This window comes from Natrix helvetica, assembly GCF_964273705.1.
Source record: "Natrix helvetica genome assembly, chromosome: 3".
Lineage (NCBI taxonomy): Eukaryota > Metazoa > Chordata > Lepidosauria > Squamata > Natricidae > Natrix > Natrix helvetica.
Genome location: NC_138549.1, coordinates 151,127,686 through 151,147,711, shown reverse-complemented (window position 1 = coordinate 151,147,711; position 20,026 = coordinate 151,127,686). Strand labels below are relative to the sequence as shown.

Genomic DNA, 20,026 nt, shown 5'->3' with positions numbered 1-20,026 from the left:
GCTCTCTTTTTCTGCTTATCACTTCTGCGGTAATAATTTCTTTCACATTTCATTAAATTGATTTAGCTGTAAAAATTTATCAGCCTTGTATAGGATTCTTCATGGGAAATGATCACTATAACTAAATGGTGTTTTAAATGCAATTGAATTGGGGTCATTAATATCCTAGAGTGGCTCATATTTCACGCCTGATGTTAAATAATAGAAATAAATTATAAACCGTTTCTTCATAAAATAAGTATGCTGTTTATCTGTTGGGACTAACAATAGGTTTTTTTCCCCCTTCTTAGACACATTTTCAGTGAAAATTTTGTTCGTCAGAAATATGTAACGTTTAATTCATGGGGCATAGTAGGGAATATTCTACCCTCGTCTGGCATTTTGTGTTTGGTTCTGATTGGTTCCTTCAAGCCTATGTCCTCCATGATTATGTCATCCTTAAATCTATTTTGATGAAGGCTGGTATAAAAACATTTAAAATAGAGAAATGTAGGGGGTTGGACTAGAATACCTCCAAGGGGGTTGGACTAGAAGACCTCCAAGGTCCCTTCCAACTCTACTATTGTATTATTGTATTAGAGAAAGAATGTTGAGAAGTAAAACAGACCCTGCTAAGAAAATGCTCATTGGCTTTATTTTTTAGCTATTGTTTGGACCAAGAGATGGAATATTTGCTAGTACTTTTCTTTTCAAGGTCGGTACTTGAATGACATTCTTTTATATTTATTGGTTTTGGCAAGAAGGCAGTTCAATGCTTTTTACTTCTTTGAGTGAATTAAAATATTTGCTTCCTCCCGATAAGTATTATGTTGTGAAAGAGTAATATAAGTTTTATTGACATGAATTAGGATGTTCTTTAGTTTCATTTTTAATGTTTGCCACTGCCTCATATTACTACTATGTAATATGTACTAGGAAAAAACTAGGGGAGCATTTTATTCCTTTCAATGCAGGTAACTACAATCTGGCTGTTAAAACTACTCTTGGGGTGTCTCAAACCTATGGGATTGAACATCCCAAGAAATCTATGACATTTTGGTCCAGCTTTCCCCTGAACTCTGATTTAGATTCCTTTCTGATTATGTGGATTTCCTCTGTACTAAGTACAGTATTTAGTTCACTGTGATCTTTTTAATTTTCATGTTTTTGTATCAACATCCTATGTTTACAGTGGACATTCAGACTGAAGAGATTGTGACATCACAAAAGTAACAAACATGCAAATTTTAAAGTACTATTTTTACTGTTGAGCTTGGAGACAGAAATTGGGTTTTTTTTTGTGCAATCCCTGAATTGCACAAAGATTCTTCTTCAAGAACCCTTTCATAAGCTAATGGTTCTGTACTATCAGACTGTGCATTGCACCCATACATAAAATGATGACCTTCACTTTTGCCTATACACAAAATTATGGCTGCTATTTTGGGTAAGTGGGAATGACATTGGAGACAGGAGGAAGAGTTGCAGTCCACAGAAGATGAGAAGGAGGTGTGGGAAATCTCCCAGAAGAGAGTCTCTGAGTTTTCCAGAGAGTAGAAAGAGGTAGGGGAAAAATTTTCCCACCCTTCAAAATTCTGTTAACATAATCTTACAACAAAGTTAGAGGTAGGACTCATCATTTTGCTTCTTGTCTGGACTATCTCAAAGGGAGATAGTCCCAGTCTTTTAAGACTCTTATTTGCTTTCTTAAGAGAGGCACAAAATTTTGATTGGATTTTTTGTAATGGTCTGCAGTCCTCGGGGGACACTTACCCACCCACCCATTACCCAGCTGCAACATTATTACAACACCAGAAACACATGGCTGTATAAGTAACTATTTTTTTTACAGAATGCTATCATAAAACTAATACAGCAGCTGGGACAGAATTTGCTCCAATCTAAGGGAGAACAGCAAAATGTAGCTCTTCCTTTTGTCTCCCAAGGTCATTCTCTTATATCATTATATTAGAAAAGTAAAGCTCATCTGTTTCGTTCAATAAACTTTTCACTTGGTAATTTTTCATGCAGAGCAATGGCTCTATTTTCTCAGTAAAATTGGAGATCTGAAACAGTATAATTATAGGAGCCTCAGAACAGCATCTTTTAAATGTATAGACAAAGCATGATTGATCACATATTTTTTTAAGGGAGAGCTGAAGGTGCTTTAATAACAGGTTTTTTTTTCCCTGTTATCCCTTATGCCTGGTTTCCAGTTTTGAAAATAACTTTTATAAGAAATGGGTTTATTATGGTTGCAGATAAGTTCTTTCTGTTCCAGAATGGCTTTTTATGCATTTTTTTAAAAAAATCTATCAGTTGTAAAGCTTAAGAATACTGAAATCATATAGCGTTATTGATATTACATACAAGTTGAGATCTGATGTCTAAGCATTTAGCACTTTATCACAAAATTGTTTTTTATTGAGTACATAAGAAGTTGGGGATAAATAACAGCTGGTTACTTTGTACCGAGCACATCTTTCTGTTTTAATGATAGACCTGACTTATACACTACACAGTCAAAGTTTGTTTAACTAAGGTTTACTGAATAACCACCAATTAGGAACACAATGACTGGCTTCATACTTGTTATGTCAAAAGCAAACAAGAAACATTTAAACAAAACAGAGATGTTCTGCTGAAGTCTTTGGTCAGGGAACTGCTTCTTTAGGGAAAAAACAACCACATACAGAGCCAAATTTGGAGCTTCTCAGACACAAGATTTCTGAACAAACAGCCACTCTGTCTTGCAAGGAATCCAGCTTGAGCCTCTTTCGATCCATCAAGTCCCTGACAGTCTCCAGATTCTGGGTCAGACCATCCATTTAATTTCTCTTTTAGCCCAAGGTAGAGATTTAGTTATCATCAGCATAGTGATAATAATCTTAACATTAACCAACAGATGATTTTGTCCAGAGCTTTCATAAATGTTACCCATGCCTTGGGTCAGCCCATACTGGGCTGATCAGAACCATGAACTTTCTTCCTCCTTCACTTTCAACACTGCTTAGGGAAGGGCAGAATTGCTACAAAACAGTTTGCTTCAATCCCAACAGTTGCAGGTGGTTCAGAAGAGTACTTATTGAAGCTTTGTGCTATTGAGAGTCAATCTAACAGGATCAGCACGGTGGTACTCCAGGTCCCGTTGGAAGTCATCTTCAAGAGTGATCAATACGGTTTCCCTAGATTAAAAAGAAACCCCTAGATTAAAAAACACAATAAAATATAAATGTTTAAAAACATCTGTATTCAGATACAAATGTCTAGGCCATGGGTGTCAAACCCGTATTGTCATGGTGCCGTCATGTGACATATTGGACCTTTTCCCACTTTGCTAAACCAGATGGGGGTGGGGCCAGCACGTGACACATCCGGCCCATGGGCCGTGAGTTTGACACCCCTGGTCTAGGCTATCTAACCATTGAAACACAGTCTGGGACCTGCAGATACTTCTCCCCCCTTTTCCCCTGCAACTTCTGTTTTTTCTCTTTATTCTATAGTATCTTAGCCATTGACTATTACTTTTGCTATCCCTCTGTTACTATGATCTAATAAAATAGCACATGTCTCTCATTACCAAATGTAAGACTTATGGTGATCGATATTTCTGAGTTAGACATTCAATTTTTTTTTGACTCTGTACTTCTGTGGTACTTTATCATATCATTATGTAAAATGAGTTTCAAAGAGAAAATTGCAGTAAGCAGGAGAAAGTTCTTGTCTTAATAATTCAGAAATCTATAGTTTACTTTTATACTTGAATACTTCTAGGAATGCCAGTTAAATTGCTATTGGCATTTTAAAGATTTATATTAGTATTTTAGACTGTATATACAGACTCCCTTGCATACCTTGAAATATTAACAATTGACCATCTTTTTATGAGAGTTCACTTTGTCATTTGTCTCTGCCATGAATAGAATATTATCCTTATAAAGTTTTTTTCATTCTGTCTTTGTCAACACACATATAGGATTACAAATAATAAAAATTGATTCATTAAACGTTTGAAATTACAGTTTTATAACATACGGGAGATGACCTTAGAGAGGGGCTACAGTGATGGGTATGGCCAGTTGCTGAGCTCTCATTTGCCAGAAGATTTCATCCCACAGTGTCAACACTTTGGACAGCCAAGTACATCCTGAACTAAGATTCTCAAATAAGCTTCTCTAGCCAGGTTTATTAAAAGAAAAGAAGTTACAGAAATCCCAAAACTAAATGCTTCACTCCCCAATTTATTTCTTATTTTATTAGGGCATACCTTTTTTTTTCTTTTTCCTGGTAAGGGCCTCTTTTGTGGAGGGCTAGCTATCTGTGCAGATAATGGAAGAATTTGCAATATTTTTAAAGCCATCACCGCTCTCTGAGGCACCCACTCTCTTATCAACTATATAGCACCCAGAGTGTTTGCTATCCACCCAGTAGGGTATTTGTGACATACAAAAAATGGAATTATTTGAAAAAACTCAGGTGGGAAAGGCACTTGTTTAAGAGCATCAGGGGAGCGCTGTGAGGCAGAGGTTGGTCCACCTTGCGTCGGACTCCCAGCTCAATCCCAAATTCCAACTGCTTTTTAACTGCAGCAACTTTAATATACATTGTTGGAGCTGGAATTATCATGGCTGATTCTTTGAAATGTTGCACTACTTTCTAGGTAGACTGGCTCATTCAGGGAGTAAGCAAATCTCTTGTTTGTTTTCTCCCTATGCATTATAGTTCTGTTCTTGTTGAAAGTTTTAAGAAACTTAGTCAGGTCCTTTACACAGTTACATTAAAATCAGGTAGGGTTACATCAAAATGAAGCAGAACTGTGTAATGAGTTGCCTGAAACCTCATAGTATGAACAGCTATGAAACAGTAATAAAAAGTTTACATTTGTGTGCTACTTTAGTTTTAATTTATTTCCGTAAGTAAATAAATAGTCCAGCAATGTGATACAACTGTTTTATGTCTGGTGGTATATGTATTTATTTATCTGTAAAAGGTTTCTCCTGTCCAGTCAAGTCCAACTCTAGGGGGCGGTGCTGATGTCTGTTCCTTAGCTAATAAATTGAGCGTTGTCCGAAGACATTTCTGTAGTCATAGGGCCCTTATGACTATACGCCGAGGCACACAGAATGTTATTACCTGCCCACTGAAGTGGTAGCTGTTTATCTACTTGCTTTTGTATGCTTTTGAACTCTTAGTTGAGCAGGAGTTGAGGAGTTGAAATCGTGACATTTCCTTGAAGCATACTTTTTAAATAAGCAAAATAAACCCGAGGTATATTCTAAGAAACACATTTTATTGTAAAGAAAATAAAAATACAAACTTACTAAGTTAATGATTACATTTTGGAAGAGAGTTCCTGTCTGCCTTGGCAGACGGATAAAAGAATGTGTGACATGCACAGTGAAGCTTAGATATAAGAAGTCAGTTCATTCTACCCGTATAACTCAGAATGTAGGCACAACTGGCAAACCAAATAAACGCAGTGACAAAGTGATTGGACAGCATCAGCTGGTAGAGTGGTAAAGAGGTACAGGAAAATGGGGCATTTGAATTGAGGGGCGGAGAACTAATGAATAAGAGAAGAGAAATAACACAAGGATTTCTACTTATTTTCTAGATGGAGGTTTTTTTGTGCATATATACACCATATTTGCACTTGTATTTTGGAAGTATGTGTGGGGAAAATGGGTTTGTGAGTGAGCCTTATATTCGCCTAAAGCAGAAGTATAGAACTATAACCCTTTTATGACTTGGGGACTTCTAATCCCAGAATTCTGGGATTTGAAGTCTCCAAGTCATAAAATGGGTCATAGTTCCACACCCCCTGGCTTAAAAAGTGGTTTGTATTCCAGTACTTGGATCTTTTTGATATGCAAGTTCTGGACTGCCTGTGATAATCCCTATGTCTAACCATACCAGGTTAAAAATTCTAATAAAAATCTTCAAAAGATATACATTATAGTATGTGAAACACTCCAAGATTTCAGAAGTAAGTTATTTTTCTTTAACAATTTGGACACATTGATTTGATCTTGCAGAGCAAATTCAGAAATGTGTGTAGGTGGCTCTTTATATGCAGAAATCCATCACTCTTCAAAACAATATCACATTTATATATGAATCATCTTGGTAAATAAGCTGGGAGTATTGATGATTTAGTGTCTTTTTATGATTCATTTTGCAGTTACTGTATTTGACAAACGGTTTACATGAATTCCATTGTTATGTAGGGCATATCAGTTTGGTTTTATTTGACCAGCATACTAGCCAGCATAATTCTAGAGAGACATGGGCCAGCTTCTTGGCAAATCACTTTTTTTAAAATGTGCAAGAATATAGAACGTTTAACAATTGGGATTTTGGTTGGCTTTGGAATAGGACGTGATTTTAATGTGAAAATATTGTACCTAAAATATCACTGAAGACAGTACTAAGCCTTTTAGATTTCTCTATGATCATTGATGTTGTTTGGGAAGGTCTTACATAAAATAATTCTCCAGAGATTAATAAGAACTTGGAGTGATACTTCTTTAGTGGTTATGCTGATCTTGTGGAATTTCCATTAAGGAAAAATCAATCAAACAAATTTTTTGTTTCTGAGCAGGCAACACAAATCTGGCACTGCAAATGCCATTGAACCTTTGCATCTGTCCTGGCCCAAAATGAACATTTTGCACTATGTTGCAGTTTGCTATTAAATAATGGTTTTGAGTGTTGTGCTTTAGAAAAGCTTTTTATGAGTTTTACAGAAACTCCAAAATATATTGGGAAGATTGTAATTCTTCCCCCCCCCCTTTTTTTTTTTCTTTTTGCTCCATTTCGCAGTTGGTACACATTCTAGATTGCCATGCATTTTGCCTTTTGGGCTGCAGAAATTATGTTTTTAGTCTGCCTTATTACATAAGAGCTTTAATATGTCTTAAGAGAAGAACCATCAAAATCTGGAATATTGTGCATTGAAACTGATACAGTAATTTTAGAACAGTCTTTATGCATGTTAATTGAGAAGCCCAACCACTGCCATAACATATACGTGCATGTAAAATTGCAGACTAAATGCTTCAGTTGACATTATTATGCAGCTTCTAGATAACCATAAATTGCATTGACATGACGGATACCAAGGTTTAGCAATCATAAATATCATACAACAATTTTGCATTTTGTGGAAAGAGGAGTGGGTTATAAGGGTGGGCAGCATCATGTGGACCTTTCTCAAAATTCATTGAAGGGTAATTTAACTATGAAAAATAAAAAAGCTTTTATGAAAACATTTTATCCTTTTTGTTAGTTTAGATAAATCTGTTGAATGTTTCTGAGAGTGCTTTGTATTTTGTTCAATGCATAGATTGTTGTCACATATATGTGTACCTCATAATTGAACATTCATGGGAGTGAAAAGAAACACGACATTCCATTCTCTCCATTCTCTGTTGCCTTTTGCCCCTTCTCAGTTAATTTACAGCTATTTCATCAAGTTGTAGAGTAGAAAAATAGAGGCGAGACTATTCCATTGCCTCCGCGGAGAAACTCAGACTTCTGAATAATACTTTCCTTGTTAGCTCTGGATTGGTAACTTAAAAGGATATGTTTAAAATAAGAACTGGTTACAGAATGAGGCATTTATTTCCACAAACTTCCACATCTCATGACAGAGTGGGCTATTGCTAATGAATGTTGTAAAATAAATAAATAAATACAGCGTTATTTTCCCCTTGTTCTTGAATGTTTTGCTTGATTCTTCTCTGTGTGAAATGGAGATAATTGAAAACAAATTCCTAGTGTGTTATCTAAATAACATTGCATTATCTAAATGATACCTAAATATTTAAAATGACATTGAAACAACTCCTTGATAACATCATTAATGTGTTCTTAAAAATCTTTAGAATACAAGCAAAACAGTAGCTGAAATAGTTTAATGGTTTATAAATTAAACCCAACATTCTCTATTCACTAAATTTATAACCTGTCTTTCTTCTAAGAACTCTACACTTCATATAGCATTATTGCCTCCCATTGTTTCCCCCAACAGTTACAGTACTATGGATTAGTCTAGAGTAGGAAATGGAAATTGGCTCAAAGGCAGTGATTCTCCGGCTAACAATGGACTTGAATCAGGGTCTTCATCATCCTAATTTTACATGTTAATTACTGGCCCAGGGCATTGCAGTGATAATAGCGTAACAGAGTTGGAAGGGACCTAAGAGGTCTTTTAGGTCCACCACTTGCTCAAGCAGGAGACCCTATACCATTTCAGACAAGTGGCTGTCCAGTCTCTTCTTAAAAGCATCCAGTGATGGAGCACCCATAACTTCTGAAGACAAGCCGTTTCACTGGTTAATTGTTGTCACTATTAAGATTTTTATCTTAGTTCTAGGTTGTTTCTCTCTTTGTTTGGTTTTCATCCATTGCTTCTTGTCTTGCCTTCCTGGTGCTTTGGAAAATACATTCTTCTTTGTGGTAGTCCCTCAAATATTGGAACATTGCTATCGTGTCACCTCCAGTCCTTCTTTTCACCAGACTAGACAAACCCAATTCCTGCCACCGTTCTTATATGTTTTAGCCTCCAGCCCCTAATCATCTTTGTTGCCCGTTTCTGCACTCTTTCCAGAGTCTCTGCATCTTTTTTATAATGTGACCAAAACCGGATGCAGTATTCTTAGTATGGTTTTACTAAGGCTTTATAAAGTGGTATTGATGCTTCACATGAACCTGATCCTATCCCTCTGTTAATGCAACCTAGCTGTAATGTGTAGATGTAATGTGGGTTTTAAACTGTAGAAATTGATATCTAAAGATTCTAATCTGAGTGATTTTAGGAGATGATACAATACAATTATTGTATTCCCAATTTTTGTCCTGTTTTTAAATTAGGCTTGTGAAACTCTTCTAAACAAGAAAATATATATGTTCCATTACTAGAATCATCAAGCATTTATTTCCTATTTGAAAAATAATCCATCCCTGATGGAAGTTCTTCTGGAATGTGGACAAGATAAGAGTACAAGAGTTGCGATCCAGAAGAGGAGCTACCCAGGGGGCATGCACACCGGCCAGCTAGTCTTCCGGTTCCTGGCGCATATGTATGCGTGACAGTCACCTGGCCGGCATGCACGCTCACGACAGAAAACGGAAGACCAGCTCTTCCAGTTTCTGGCACTGCCGCATGCACAAAGGCCAGCTGATCATTGTGCATGCATGCGTGCTAGAAACCTGGAAGAGGAATGGGTGATACTACGTGTGCCAGGCAACATGGCTCCGTCATGGGTATAGGATTATGGTGATAATAGCAGTGAAATGAAGCCTACTACATTCGCCAATAGGCTGATGGGACATATTTGCAAAGTTCTTTGTGAATCAGATTTTTATTATTTATTTTTATTTTCAATTAGTCACAAGATGGACATATTTGAATATTAAATTTGCTTAAAAGGGGTTATTAGTACGTGAAACATCTTCTCTTCTGAATCAATAAATGTGTCTTTACTTGTAGGGAGAGATGAAACCATGCAGGCTGTCAGACCATCTTTCCTTGACTATTTTGAGCAAAAGGAGAAAGAGAATTGGCAAAACAACTATGGAAGGCAGGTATCTGAAAGATGTTCCTCGGATTGGAGAGTTCCTCTGGATGGTGATTATGAATTCGTAAGTAAAATACTTTTGGCCTGTTCTTCAATTATAATTTCTTCTGTTTTTACTGATATGGAAAGAAATAGCCACTTCAAAGGCAAACTTGAAAAAACAACAACCAGAAAATACTTTAAAATATTTAAAAATGTAAAGACTGTTTATTTAAACTATACAATTTAAAAACATTTAGAATGCAAATAAAATCAACACATTGTTCAACATACTTATTTTCTGGTTATTTTATGACTAAATAATTCAGTTACTGTGAAAATAGTATACAAATTGCCCTTAACTTATGTCCATAGTTGAGCCTAAAATTTCCATTGCTAAGCAAGACAGTTGTTAAGTGAGTTTTGCCCCATTTCATTAGCCTTCCTGGCATAGTTGTTAAGTGAATCACTGCAATTGTTAAGCTAGTAAAATAGTTAAGTAAATCTGACTTCCCCATTGGCCTTGCTTATCAGAAGTTTCCAAAAGGGGATCACATGACCTGGGGACACAGCAACTCTCATGAATACATGCCAGTTGCCAAGCATCCGAATTTTGATCATGTGACCAAGGGGATGCTGCAGCAGTCATGTGAAAAACAGTCATAAATCACTTTTTTTCAATGTTGTTGTAACTTTGGTCACTAATTGAATGATTATAAGTCAAGGAGTACCTGTATAGCAATTTGGTTGCTAAATTACCGTGTTTCCCCCCAAATAAGACAGGGTCTTATTTTCTTTTGACCTCCGAAATAAGCGCTTGGCCTTATTTTCTGGGAGGTCTTATTATTTTTGAGGTACAGGAGGTGACGAGCGTGGTCACCTCGTGGCTGCTGCTGTGTTGCAATATTTTCAGGGAGGCCTTATTTTAGCACATGCGCTCAAAAGCCTGATTGGGTTTATTATCCGGGGAGGTCTTGTTTTCAGGGAAACAGGTATTATGACCACTGTTTTTATGGGATCGCTTGGTAGCATATTTAGGGGACACATTCTAGACTCTATCCCAGGGCTGTCAAACTCACGGCCTATGGGCCAGATGTGTCACGCGCTGGCCACACTCACACCCACTTTAGCAAAGGCGGGGGGGGAAGTCCCAATATATCATATGACACCACTGTGATGCCGCGAGTTTGATACCCCTGCTCTATTCTATAATACATTTTGAAAAGATGCAAAAATAAGAGGACCTAAATTTAACTGACTTGGTTTGTTTGGGCTGTTACAGTGTTATTTGTCTTCTGTGAACTAATTTTTATTAAAACACCATAGCTTCAGGCAAACGAACCTGACGCTATGGTGATCATCTTGTTATTGAGATGGAGATTTTTAGCAAGTGTTTCTTGCAGCATTTTTAATACAATCTTTCTGTGAATCATTCCTTCAAGCCATACTAAAGACAGAGAAGTGGGCCAAAGCAACCATCAGTTCTCTGTATCTGTCTCCTAAATATTGTTTAGCAGCCCTTCCTAATAGACTGCAGCACAAGAAGAGTTCAGAAGCAGGCTGTTCTGGGGTTAGAGTTAGGGGCACAATTGGCAGCCCACAAATATATTTGACTCTTCTTTTTCAGCTGATCATAAGATTAACAACTTTGGCTTTTTAAAGCTAATTTAGATAGTTGTAACAAGAGCTACGCACAAGAGATCCTGGGTCTGGATTTAGTTGCTTTCCATCTCCTTCCCCATTCTTTTTTTCTTTTTCTTTCAGCCTATTCTTTTTAGATTGTAAACTTGAGGTCAGGAACTGTCTCTTGTTTTTATTGATTTGTAAGCCTTTCTTGGAGTCTTTGTGGCTGAAAGAAAGGTATGAATGCCATAAATAAATAATTACTTTGACATTGACAGAGCTTGGAAAATCATCCTAAATTTGTGTACCCTTGATAGATTGTGAGAAGCTGGTGTAAGAAATTAGATCTGTGTTGACAAGCTAAGTGTTTAAGAATCTGAATAAGATTGTTGTGATGCTTTTGACCCTTTTGATTATATGTGGATAAATTTCTATTGTGAACTGCAGAATTTATTCTGTATATCAAGATTTCTGGTTGCTCAGACTGTAATTTTTATTAACACTTCGGCAGATAACTTTTCATCTGCTCCTCCAGACCAGGGATATTACTTACAAGTTCTGCATGAAAAATCTAAGCATCTCTTTCAAAGTCATATGCCTTTCTTAGAGGTGTTGTTTACCACTTAGTGCTTAACTTTTAAAAACAGAATTCTTGTTGACCTAAACTGTTACTGAAATAAATCTGTTGTTTAAGCCATGTTCTTGTTATATTGTGTATACCACTTTGGTGGGAAGGTAACATCATTCCGTGTGCCTTTGGTGTACAGCCATGCTGTCCACATGACCACAGAAATTGTCTTTGGACAGCACTGGTTCCCTCAGCCAAGAAATAGGGTTGAGCATTGTGCCTAAAGTCAGACATGATTGACAGGCAAACCTTTACTTTTTATAGCTAGTAGTTAAAGAAATACAGAAAAACTTTAGCATTAAAATTTGTAGGTGATAAGTGTTGGGTGGAAGAGTTCTCTGTATAGAATTACTGATCACAATAATGAAGAGCACTTGTAGTAATTTAATAGCAAGGCTGTAGTAATTTAATAGCAAGGCTTGACTAGCATTATATCAGGTTATGTAATTAGTGACACTAATTGCACAACCTGATATAATGCTAGTCAAGCCTTGCTATTAAATTACTACAGCCTTGCAGTTTTGAACAAATTATTTTAATTTACTAGGTTTTGTTGGTAAGTGTTTCCTTCCCATCTTTCCTAAACTTCTCAGATTTTTATAACATAGAAAAGTTTTACATTGCATTTCTAATTTGCTTTAAACCTTGGCCTACTCCGTTTCATTTTTAAATTGGGAGATGTCAAAGAGATGTAAGAGGATTGGGAAACAGTGCAGTTTTACCCAAAATAGTGATGGAAAAATGTATTCACTATGAATATTCATGCTTAGATGTGTACATGAACTTGGAAACTATGGTTATTATCTTATTACCTTAAGTTCTATTTCATAAAGTTAGTTTTATAAGATGGGTTTTTTTGCCATTTCATTTTCCTTATTGTAACATGACAAAAATATTTTTGGGAAAGGCCATTACGAATAACTACCTTCATTTCTAGAAAATTTGTAGCCCTTGAAACACATTAAAGACTGCTGGTGTTCTTTTATTACATTTCATCAGTTAAAAAAAGTAGTTTTCTTTGATTCAATTTAAACTCCGGACATTTTTATGTAGTTCTCTTGACAACAGTACAGGATTTGTTTGCCATTAATCTAAGCCTTTTTTAACAATAGTTTTTTGACTTCTCATCTAGCTTTCAATTCTGAGGTTCCTTGGAGATTTCCACCAAAAAGATCAGCAAAGTCACTTAGATGTTTACATAAATGCTGTAAATATTACACATCTTCAATGCTGCATATTACTTTTAATTCACCTTTAATAACTAATATTAAATACTGGTTCAACTGCACAAATACAGCACTGGTCTGGTGGTTCCTGTGGCAATGCAGCACTTCAGATTTGAAGGAGAAATGTGGCTTTGAATTACAGGGAGGCACCCCTATTGCATCTGTCAGCTATTGCTTTAACGGAGGCATCCTTTCTTCTGGATTGAATGGCTGCCATCCATAGTTGCTACAAGATCCTTTAAGGAATTGCTGAGACATGCCAAGTGCCATGCTCTGAAATACATGCTTCTTATTGTGTAGAGAGCCATAGAGACGGCCTTGAAGGGAATATACAGAAGCATCAAGGGCAGGGACATTCTTGAAGTCCGAAGGAAAGGAGATCATTGTTAGGAAGCGACTTGAGTGACTCATTCCTGACTAAGCAGACTTGCAACGGTCTATCTCAATGGGCTAACCTTTTCTGGATCGAGTGCCCAAGGCGCGCACTTGCACACATGAACCCCCCCAAATGCAATGTGCACCCCCTGTGCATGCATCCCACCCTCGCGCATGTGCACCCGACCCCCCATGCACCCGACCCCTGTGCATGTACGTGTGACCGCCCACATGCCCCACACGCATGAATGCATGACCCTCATACACGTCCCTCCCCCCAGATGTGTGACATACCCGAATCCCAGCTGACTGGTGGGCTGCGCGCGCGCATGTGCGGCAGAGCTGAACTGGGCGACAGCTTGTATGCCATCAGAGAGGGTGCTGTGTGCCACCTCTGGCACACGTGCCACAGATTCGCCCTCATGGCTCTGTCTCACTAAAATGCAGTTTTGGCCTTCCCACGGAGCCAATTTTCCGATCTGGTCTAGCTCATAGAGCTACTACTTCAAACCCAAAGTTTTTTGTAGTCTTAGTGTTGGCCACGCTGGACATTGTAGAGCTAAGGTGCAGTTCATGTTTTTAAATGCACAGCAGTTATAAAAAAAGTCATTTGTGCTCTTATTTTACAAAATATTGAAAGTAGTGTATATGTGCTATAGCAATAGCACTTAGACTTATATACTGCTTTACAGTGCTTTACCAGCCCTCTCTAAGCGGTTTACAGAGTCAGCATATTGCCCCCAACAATTTGGGTCCTCATTTTTCCAATCTCGGAAGGATGGAAGGTTGAGTCAACCTTGAGCCTGGTGAGATTTGAACTGCCAAATTGCAGACACCTGGCAGTCAGCATTCAGCAGAAGTAATCTGCAGTAACCTATACGTTTACACATTCCATTTTTCATTTACCAACTTAAGTGTCCCTGCATCTTGCAGATGTGGCTTTGGGCAGCTAAGAACACGTTATAAACAATGCAAAAAACCAATCTCGATGCCATGGTCATTTAGCAGAACAATAACGTCTCATGAAAACTAACCTCCAGTCTTGATGCCATGGGGTATATCGAGGTCTTCAATGCTTTGCAAAAGGCAGTAGCATCAAAGCTGTGACTAGTCATGGAACTTTATTGCAGAGAGTTTAGTGCTTTAACATTTGAGAGAACGAATCAAGATCACGTGAAGTGTTAATACCACTTTATAATGCCTTGGTAAGGCCACACTTGGAATACTGCATTCAGTTTTGGTCGCCACGATGTAGAAAAGATGTGGAGACTCTAGAAAGAGTGCAGAGAAGAGCAACAAAGATGATTAGGGGACTGGAGACTAAAACATATGAAGAACGGTTGCAGGAACTGGGTATGTCTAGTTTAATAGAAAGAAGGACTAGGGGAGACATGATAGCAGTGTTCCAATATTTGAGGGGTTGCCACAAAGAAGAGGGAGTCAAACTATTCTCTAAGGCACCTGAGGGCAGAACAAGAAGCAATGGGTGGAAACTAATCAAGGAGAAAAGCAACTTAGAACTGAGGAGAAATTTCCTGACAGAACAATTAATCAGTGGAACAGCTTGCCTCCAGAAGTTGTGAATGCCCCAACACTGGAAGTCTTTAAAAAGACGTTGGATAGCCATTTGTCTGAAACAGTACAGGGTTTCCTGCCTAGGCAGTGGGTTGGACTAGAAGACCTCCACGGTCCCTTCCAACTCTGCTATTGTATTGTATTGTGTTATTAAATACTACATCTAATCAATCTAGATCCCTAGATGGCTGTAGAAAATATTAAATAGTGTTTGAGTTTTTATAGGTTTTTAACATATGTTGTAAACTTCCAGGCTAAATTATGCACTTTTTATATTAGATCATTAAGTAATTCTTGTGTCCCTACTAGTTTCTTCTCCAACAGCAACTCTAAAGCTTTTCCTAGTCCTACTACATCAGATGCTGAAGGCCAAGTTTTGAATCTTTAGTAGTGTGTGTTTTCTGTAGAAAACTTTTACAACAGAATCCGCCTGTAACGAAGGTCAATTAGATGAAACTTTCATTTTCCTCAAGCATATTTCACTTTCTAAGATTTGATATATTAAATGCTTAAGAAGAGCTCCAAAGAATGTAAATAGTCTTACCAGTTGCACAGAGGAAACATCTATTATTATTTATGGAAATGATTGATAGTGCCTTTTAAGATGCCAAGTGATTTACTGTGTATTGATTAATGAAAATATGTTCTGGTTTACAATGTCCAACTTGCCTGATGATGTATTACTTTTTTGTGCTGGTGGTTTTTTTTTTTGTGTGTGTGTTGCAACGCTTTGGTATCTTGCTTCTTTTCTTTTTATACACACCACTCAAATAGTATTTTTTAAAAAATAAACTTGATGTTTCTCCTTCTAATCCTCCTTGACGGCAATCAAATTTGGAGGACAGTTTGATGCCACACAAGTTTTTTTTCCAAATCTGATTACTGCAAAGAGAAGTGATTCACGAAGGAATCACAGTTTAGATAATTTTTATTTTATAGCCCCAGTCAGTCAGGTCTGGGTAATTAACAGTAAAACATCAAATGACAACCCACTGGAAAACAGCACTCTCAGATGAGCATGGCATAGCTAAAAATGGCAATATCCAGTTCTTGGAAAATCCTTTCTCCCTTACTTCATTTAGAATAAAATAGAATAACGGAGTTGGAAGGGACCTTGGAGGGTTACGGTCTTCTAGTCCAACCTCCTGCTCAGGGAGGAAACTCTATACCATTTCAGACAAATTGTTGCCCAATCTCTTTTTAAAAACTTCCAGTGTTGGAACATTCGCAACTTCTGGAGGTAAGTTGTCCCACTGATTAATTGTTCTAAACTGTCAGGAAATTTCTTCCTAGTTCTAGGCTTAGTTTGGGGGAAGGCCTTCCATTGAAATCAGCATTGAAGAAGTAAATGAAGCTATAAAGATTTTCCCTTTCCTCTACCTCTTATGTTCTCCTACAAAGGGTCTTGGAACTCTCCTCCTGCCACTAAGACAAATTATAGCATCGTGGAAGAATCTCAACCTATGTGAAATGGTTGCATGAGAGGCGGGGGTGGGGAGGGGAGCAGGACTGTAACTGACTGATAGATATTTTTTTGTCTTCGTCCTTTCCTGTGGCTGATTACAAGGAGAGAGAAAAAATGTAACCCAAACACTTAAATACAGTAGTTTTTCAAATACCATATTTTTCAGAGTATAAGAAGCACCTTTCCCCCTCCTAAAAGTGGGCAAAAATTTAGGTGTGTCTTACAGACTGAATATGGGTGATTTTGGCTTCCTAAACCCTCCACGCGTTGTGTTTTTGCCCTCCCCGGCCCCAGAAGCACTCTGCAGTGTTCCGCATGGTCCGTTATGCTCAAAATAGGCTCATTTTGGGGCTCCCAAGTGCTTCTGGGGGCCTGTGAGGACAAAAACGGGCCGTGCAGCGGCCCAAAACTATTTTTTCTTGTTTTCCTCCTGTAAATTTAAGTGCGTTTTAATATTATTATTAACTTTAATATAAAGTTAATATTTTAAACAAGGAAAACGGTTTAATAACATTGATTTCACCCGGACGTAAGTGATCCTGCTTTAGTTGTTTATGTGGGCTGAACATTATGTCCATAATGAACAAGGTTTTTTTCATTTGCTGCATTTAGAATCCTCCAGATCGATGACGTTTTGTTCCAAGATCCAAAAGGTGTATGTTGTTCTACCTTTAGAATAAAACTGACCATACATGGGAATATGTTTTTTTAAAAGAATTTTATTGGTTTTTAAACATTTATGTGGAAAAGTAAAAGGGTACATGGAAAATTTTGGCAGCTCCCGTGCTAGTGGTAGAAATCCCCCCAAATCTCACAATTTTTACAATGTTAAAGATAACAGATAAAAGATAAGCAAAAACAGAATCTTGTTCTACGTTATATATCAACCATGTGTTCAATCATCTCTTTTTTGTCACTTTCTAGTATATCAACAATTACAATAATATTTCAAAGGTATTTATTTTTGTGACCTGAGCCTTTTCGATATTGCTCCCTCCTCCCTGTCCCCAGTTGGAGCCACAGCCCCTCCCTCCCTCATATCCTGTACATTACTACCTTTTTCACTACCTCCCATATTTTCGTCCTCTAGGAGAGAGGTGTGTTTTTTAATGAAGGCTTCTGCCTCCCCCACTGTATTAATTCTAATTCTGTTTCCCTCCCAAAAGATCAACATTCCCTCTGGCAATAACCATCTAAACCAAACTCCTTTATTATATAATTTCTTTGATAAGGAGGAATACTTCCTCCTTCTCTTATTCTTTTTGGAATTTGCTTAAGAATGGTAATTTCTTTGTCTTTATATTTTAATGGTCCCCTCCCCTTTGAGCCCCTAGCACCTCATCCCTCGTGATCCTCCTAAGAAATTTAACATGTACCTCTCTTGGAACATTATGTGTTCTAGCGTATGCTGAATTAATCCTGTAAACCAGATCCATATCCCACCACAACTGTTCTTTATCTCTCTTAATATATTCTGCTAAAATTGTACTCATAATATCCTTAAGATCTTCATTTTCTGTCTCTGGTAGATTCTGGAATCTGAGAAAAAAGGACATTCTTTCAAGTTCTATCTTAGCCATAAAATTTTCCAATTCTAAATTCCCCTTCTGGACTGCCTTAACCTCCTCTCCTAGCCCAGCCGCCCCCTCCTCCAACACCTTAATCCTTTGTTTGTTTTCTGTTATATGGTGTTGTGCACCTCTGAGTTCTTCTTTAAGATCTGTCACCTCCTTTTTCAGCTCATTTTGACCCCTCATAATTTCTTGAAACATTTGGGTAACGGATAAGTCTTTTGAGCTCTCTCCAGACCCTTCTTGTTGTAACAATGAAGTAATTTTCGTCTGATGCATACTTGGGCTGGAGGTGGCAGATATGGGAGCCGACAATGACTTGTCCATTGGTGGTTTTTTGGGCCCCATTTATCTGAGTTCAGAGATGGTATAAATCTTTTACAAAAGAAATGGCGTCAGTGGAGTGCGCAGCTGTGCTGATCCAAGGAGGCAGGCAAAACCGAAAGTGAAAAATCAGTTCTCCCTCACAGTTCCCAGACACGGAGGCACACCAGAAAGGGGAAAATCAAACAATCAAATACAGGAAGACCATATAACAGGAGAGGTCCAGAGGTACTTCGGGGGGGGGGGGGTGATAATACAATGCCAGGGATTTTTTCAAAGGTAGTTTCAAAAGGCAGACTTCATTTGTAAGTACAAAAACAAAGACTCTTGGCTCCTCCTTTCATAGGGAGAAGAACAAAGGTTTCCATAAAGTTTTTTTTTCCTTTAAGAAGACAGCTCAGCAATCACCTCTTGCAGTTGTGATATGAATCTTTCTCACATAGTTAATGCAGGTGACAAGTCAGCCTTTATTCTCTCTCCATTCCAATAGAGAGAGAGATAATTCAGATGCCGCTTTATTCTGGGGGGGGGGGGAGAAAAAAAAGGAACCCTCCTCTAATCTTCCAGCTTCAAATAAATTGAACACGAACTTACAATAGTCTGCTGCTTATCCATCAATGATAATTAAGGAGATTAGGACGGATCTCTCACCACCCACATTCCAGCCGCTCCTCCATTAATTGACTCTTTCCTCCCGGAGCCCATTCAGCGAAAGGGCAGAGAGCCAAATGCTGTTCCCTGCCCCCCCTCCGTTCCCCGGCTCCTGGGGCGAGGCTGGAAACACCCCCGCCAGCTGCCGCCGCATCCGAGGGATTTCAGCAAGCCGCCCTGCGGCAGGTGGCCCCTCTGAGGCCCCCTGTGCTCTTGAAAGGAGCCCACCAGAGAGACGAACAGCGGACAACAACGTCCGTCGCCTTCAGTGACCGGAAGTGACATGGGAATATGATTTGAGCTTGTAACAGTTGAAAAGATCCTTCAGAGTCAGAACCCATAGCATTTCATAACATTGGCAGATCGTGAAAAGGTTAGATACCGTGATTAGGAGATTAGAAGAAAACAATATTCCATACTAATGGATAATTTTATGGATTCCATAAGATTAAAATGAATGTCTAATTTTTAAAAACATTTTTTTAAAAACTAGCATATTTACAGGTAGTCCTCGGGTTCAATGGCAAGTGGCACTGGCATTGCTGTTACTAAGCAATGCAGTCGTAAAGCACAAGTCAAACAATCCATTGCTTAGCAGCAACAGTCTCAACAATCCAGGTTGCTGGTATAACCCCAAGGGGCTTGTTAAAACAGGAAGCAGCGGGGGCACCAGGTAAGGAGAATAGGGGTGGGGGTACGGATGCAGGCTCTGCATAAGTGCGGGAAGGGCAAGAGAAGCAGACTTGTGTTTGTGCTTGTGGTACAGGGAGGCCAGACAAAGCAGATTGTCTGCTTGTGGGTTGGTGTGAGCACAGGGGAGCCAGGGACACTTAACAGAGTGATTTGTGAGTTTCCCTACGAGCTTCTCCCTAATTGCTTGTGGAAAGCCTGGCAAGGAAGATGGCAAATCGTTGTCATATGACCTTGGGGTGCTTCCTTAACACTTTTGGGGGTTTTTGAAGATAGGCACTGATACGATTTGCAAAAATATAATCTGTTTTTCATTGAGGGTTGTTTTTTTTTACTTTTGCTTACAACTTACTATAAAG

The 20,026-nt window shown here is 38.2% G+C and overlaps 1 protein-coding gene across 1 annotated transcript in view; it reads left to right on the top strand.

The window, feature by feature from the left end:
* The window catches only part of STK4 (serine/threonine kinase 4), a 72,216-nt gene that overhangs the window by 26,969 nt on the left and 25,221 nt on the right, over window positions 1–20,026 (top strand). Inside the window, exon 10 of the mRNA XM_081947007.1 lies at window positions 9,473–9,624. Coding sequence (XP_081803133.1) covers window positions 9,473–9,624 — 152 coding nt within the window. The remainder of the gene's footprint in view (window positions 1–9,472; window positions 9,625–20,026) is intronic.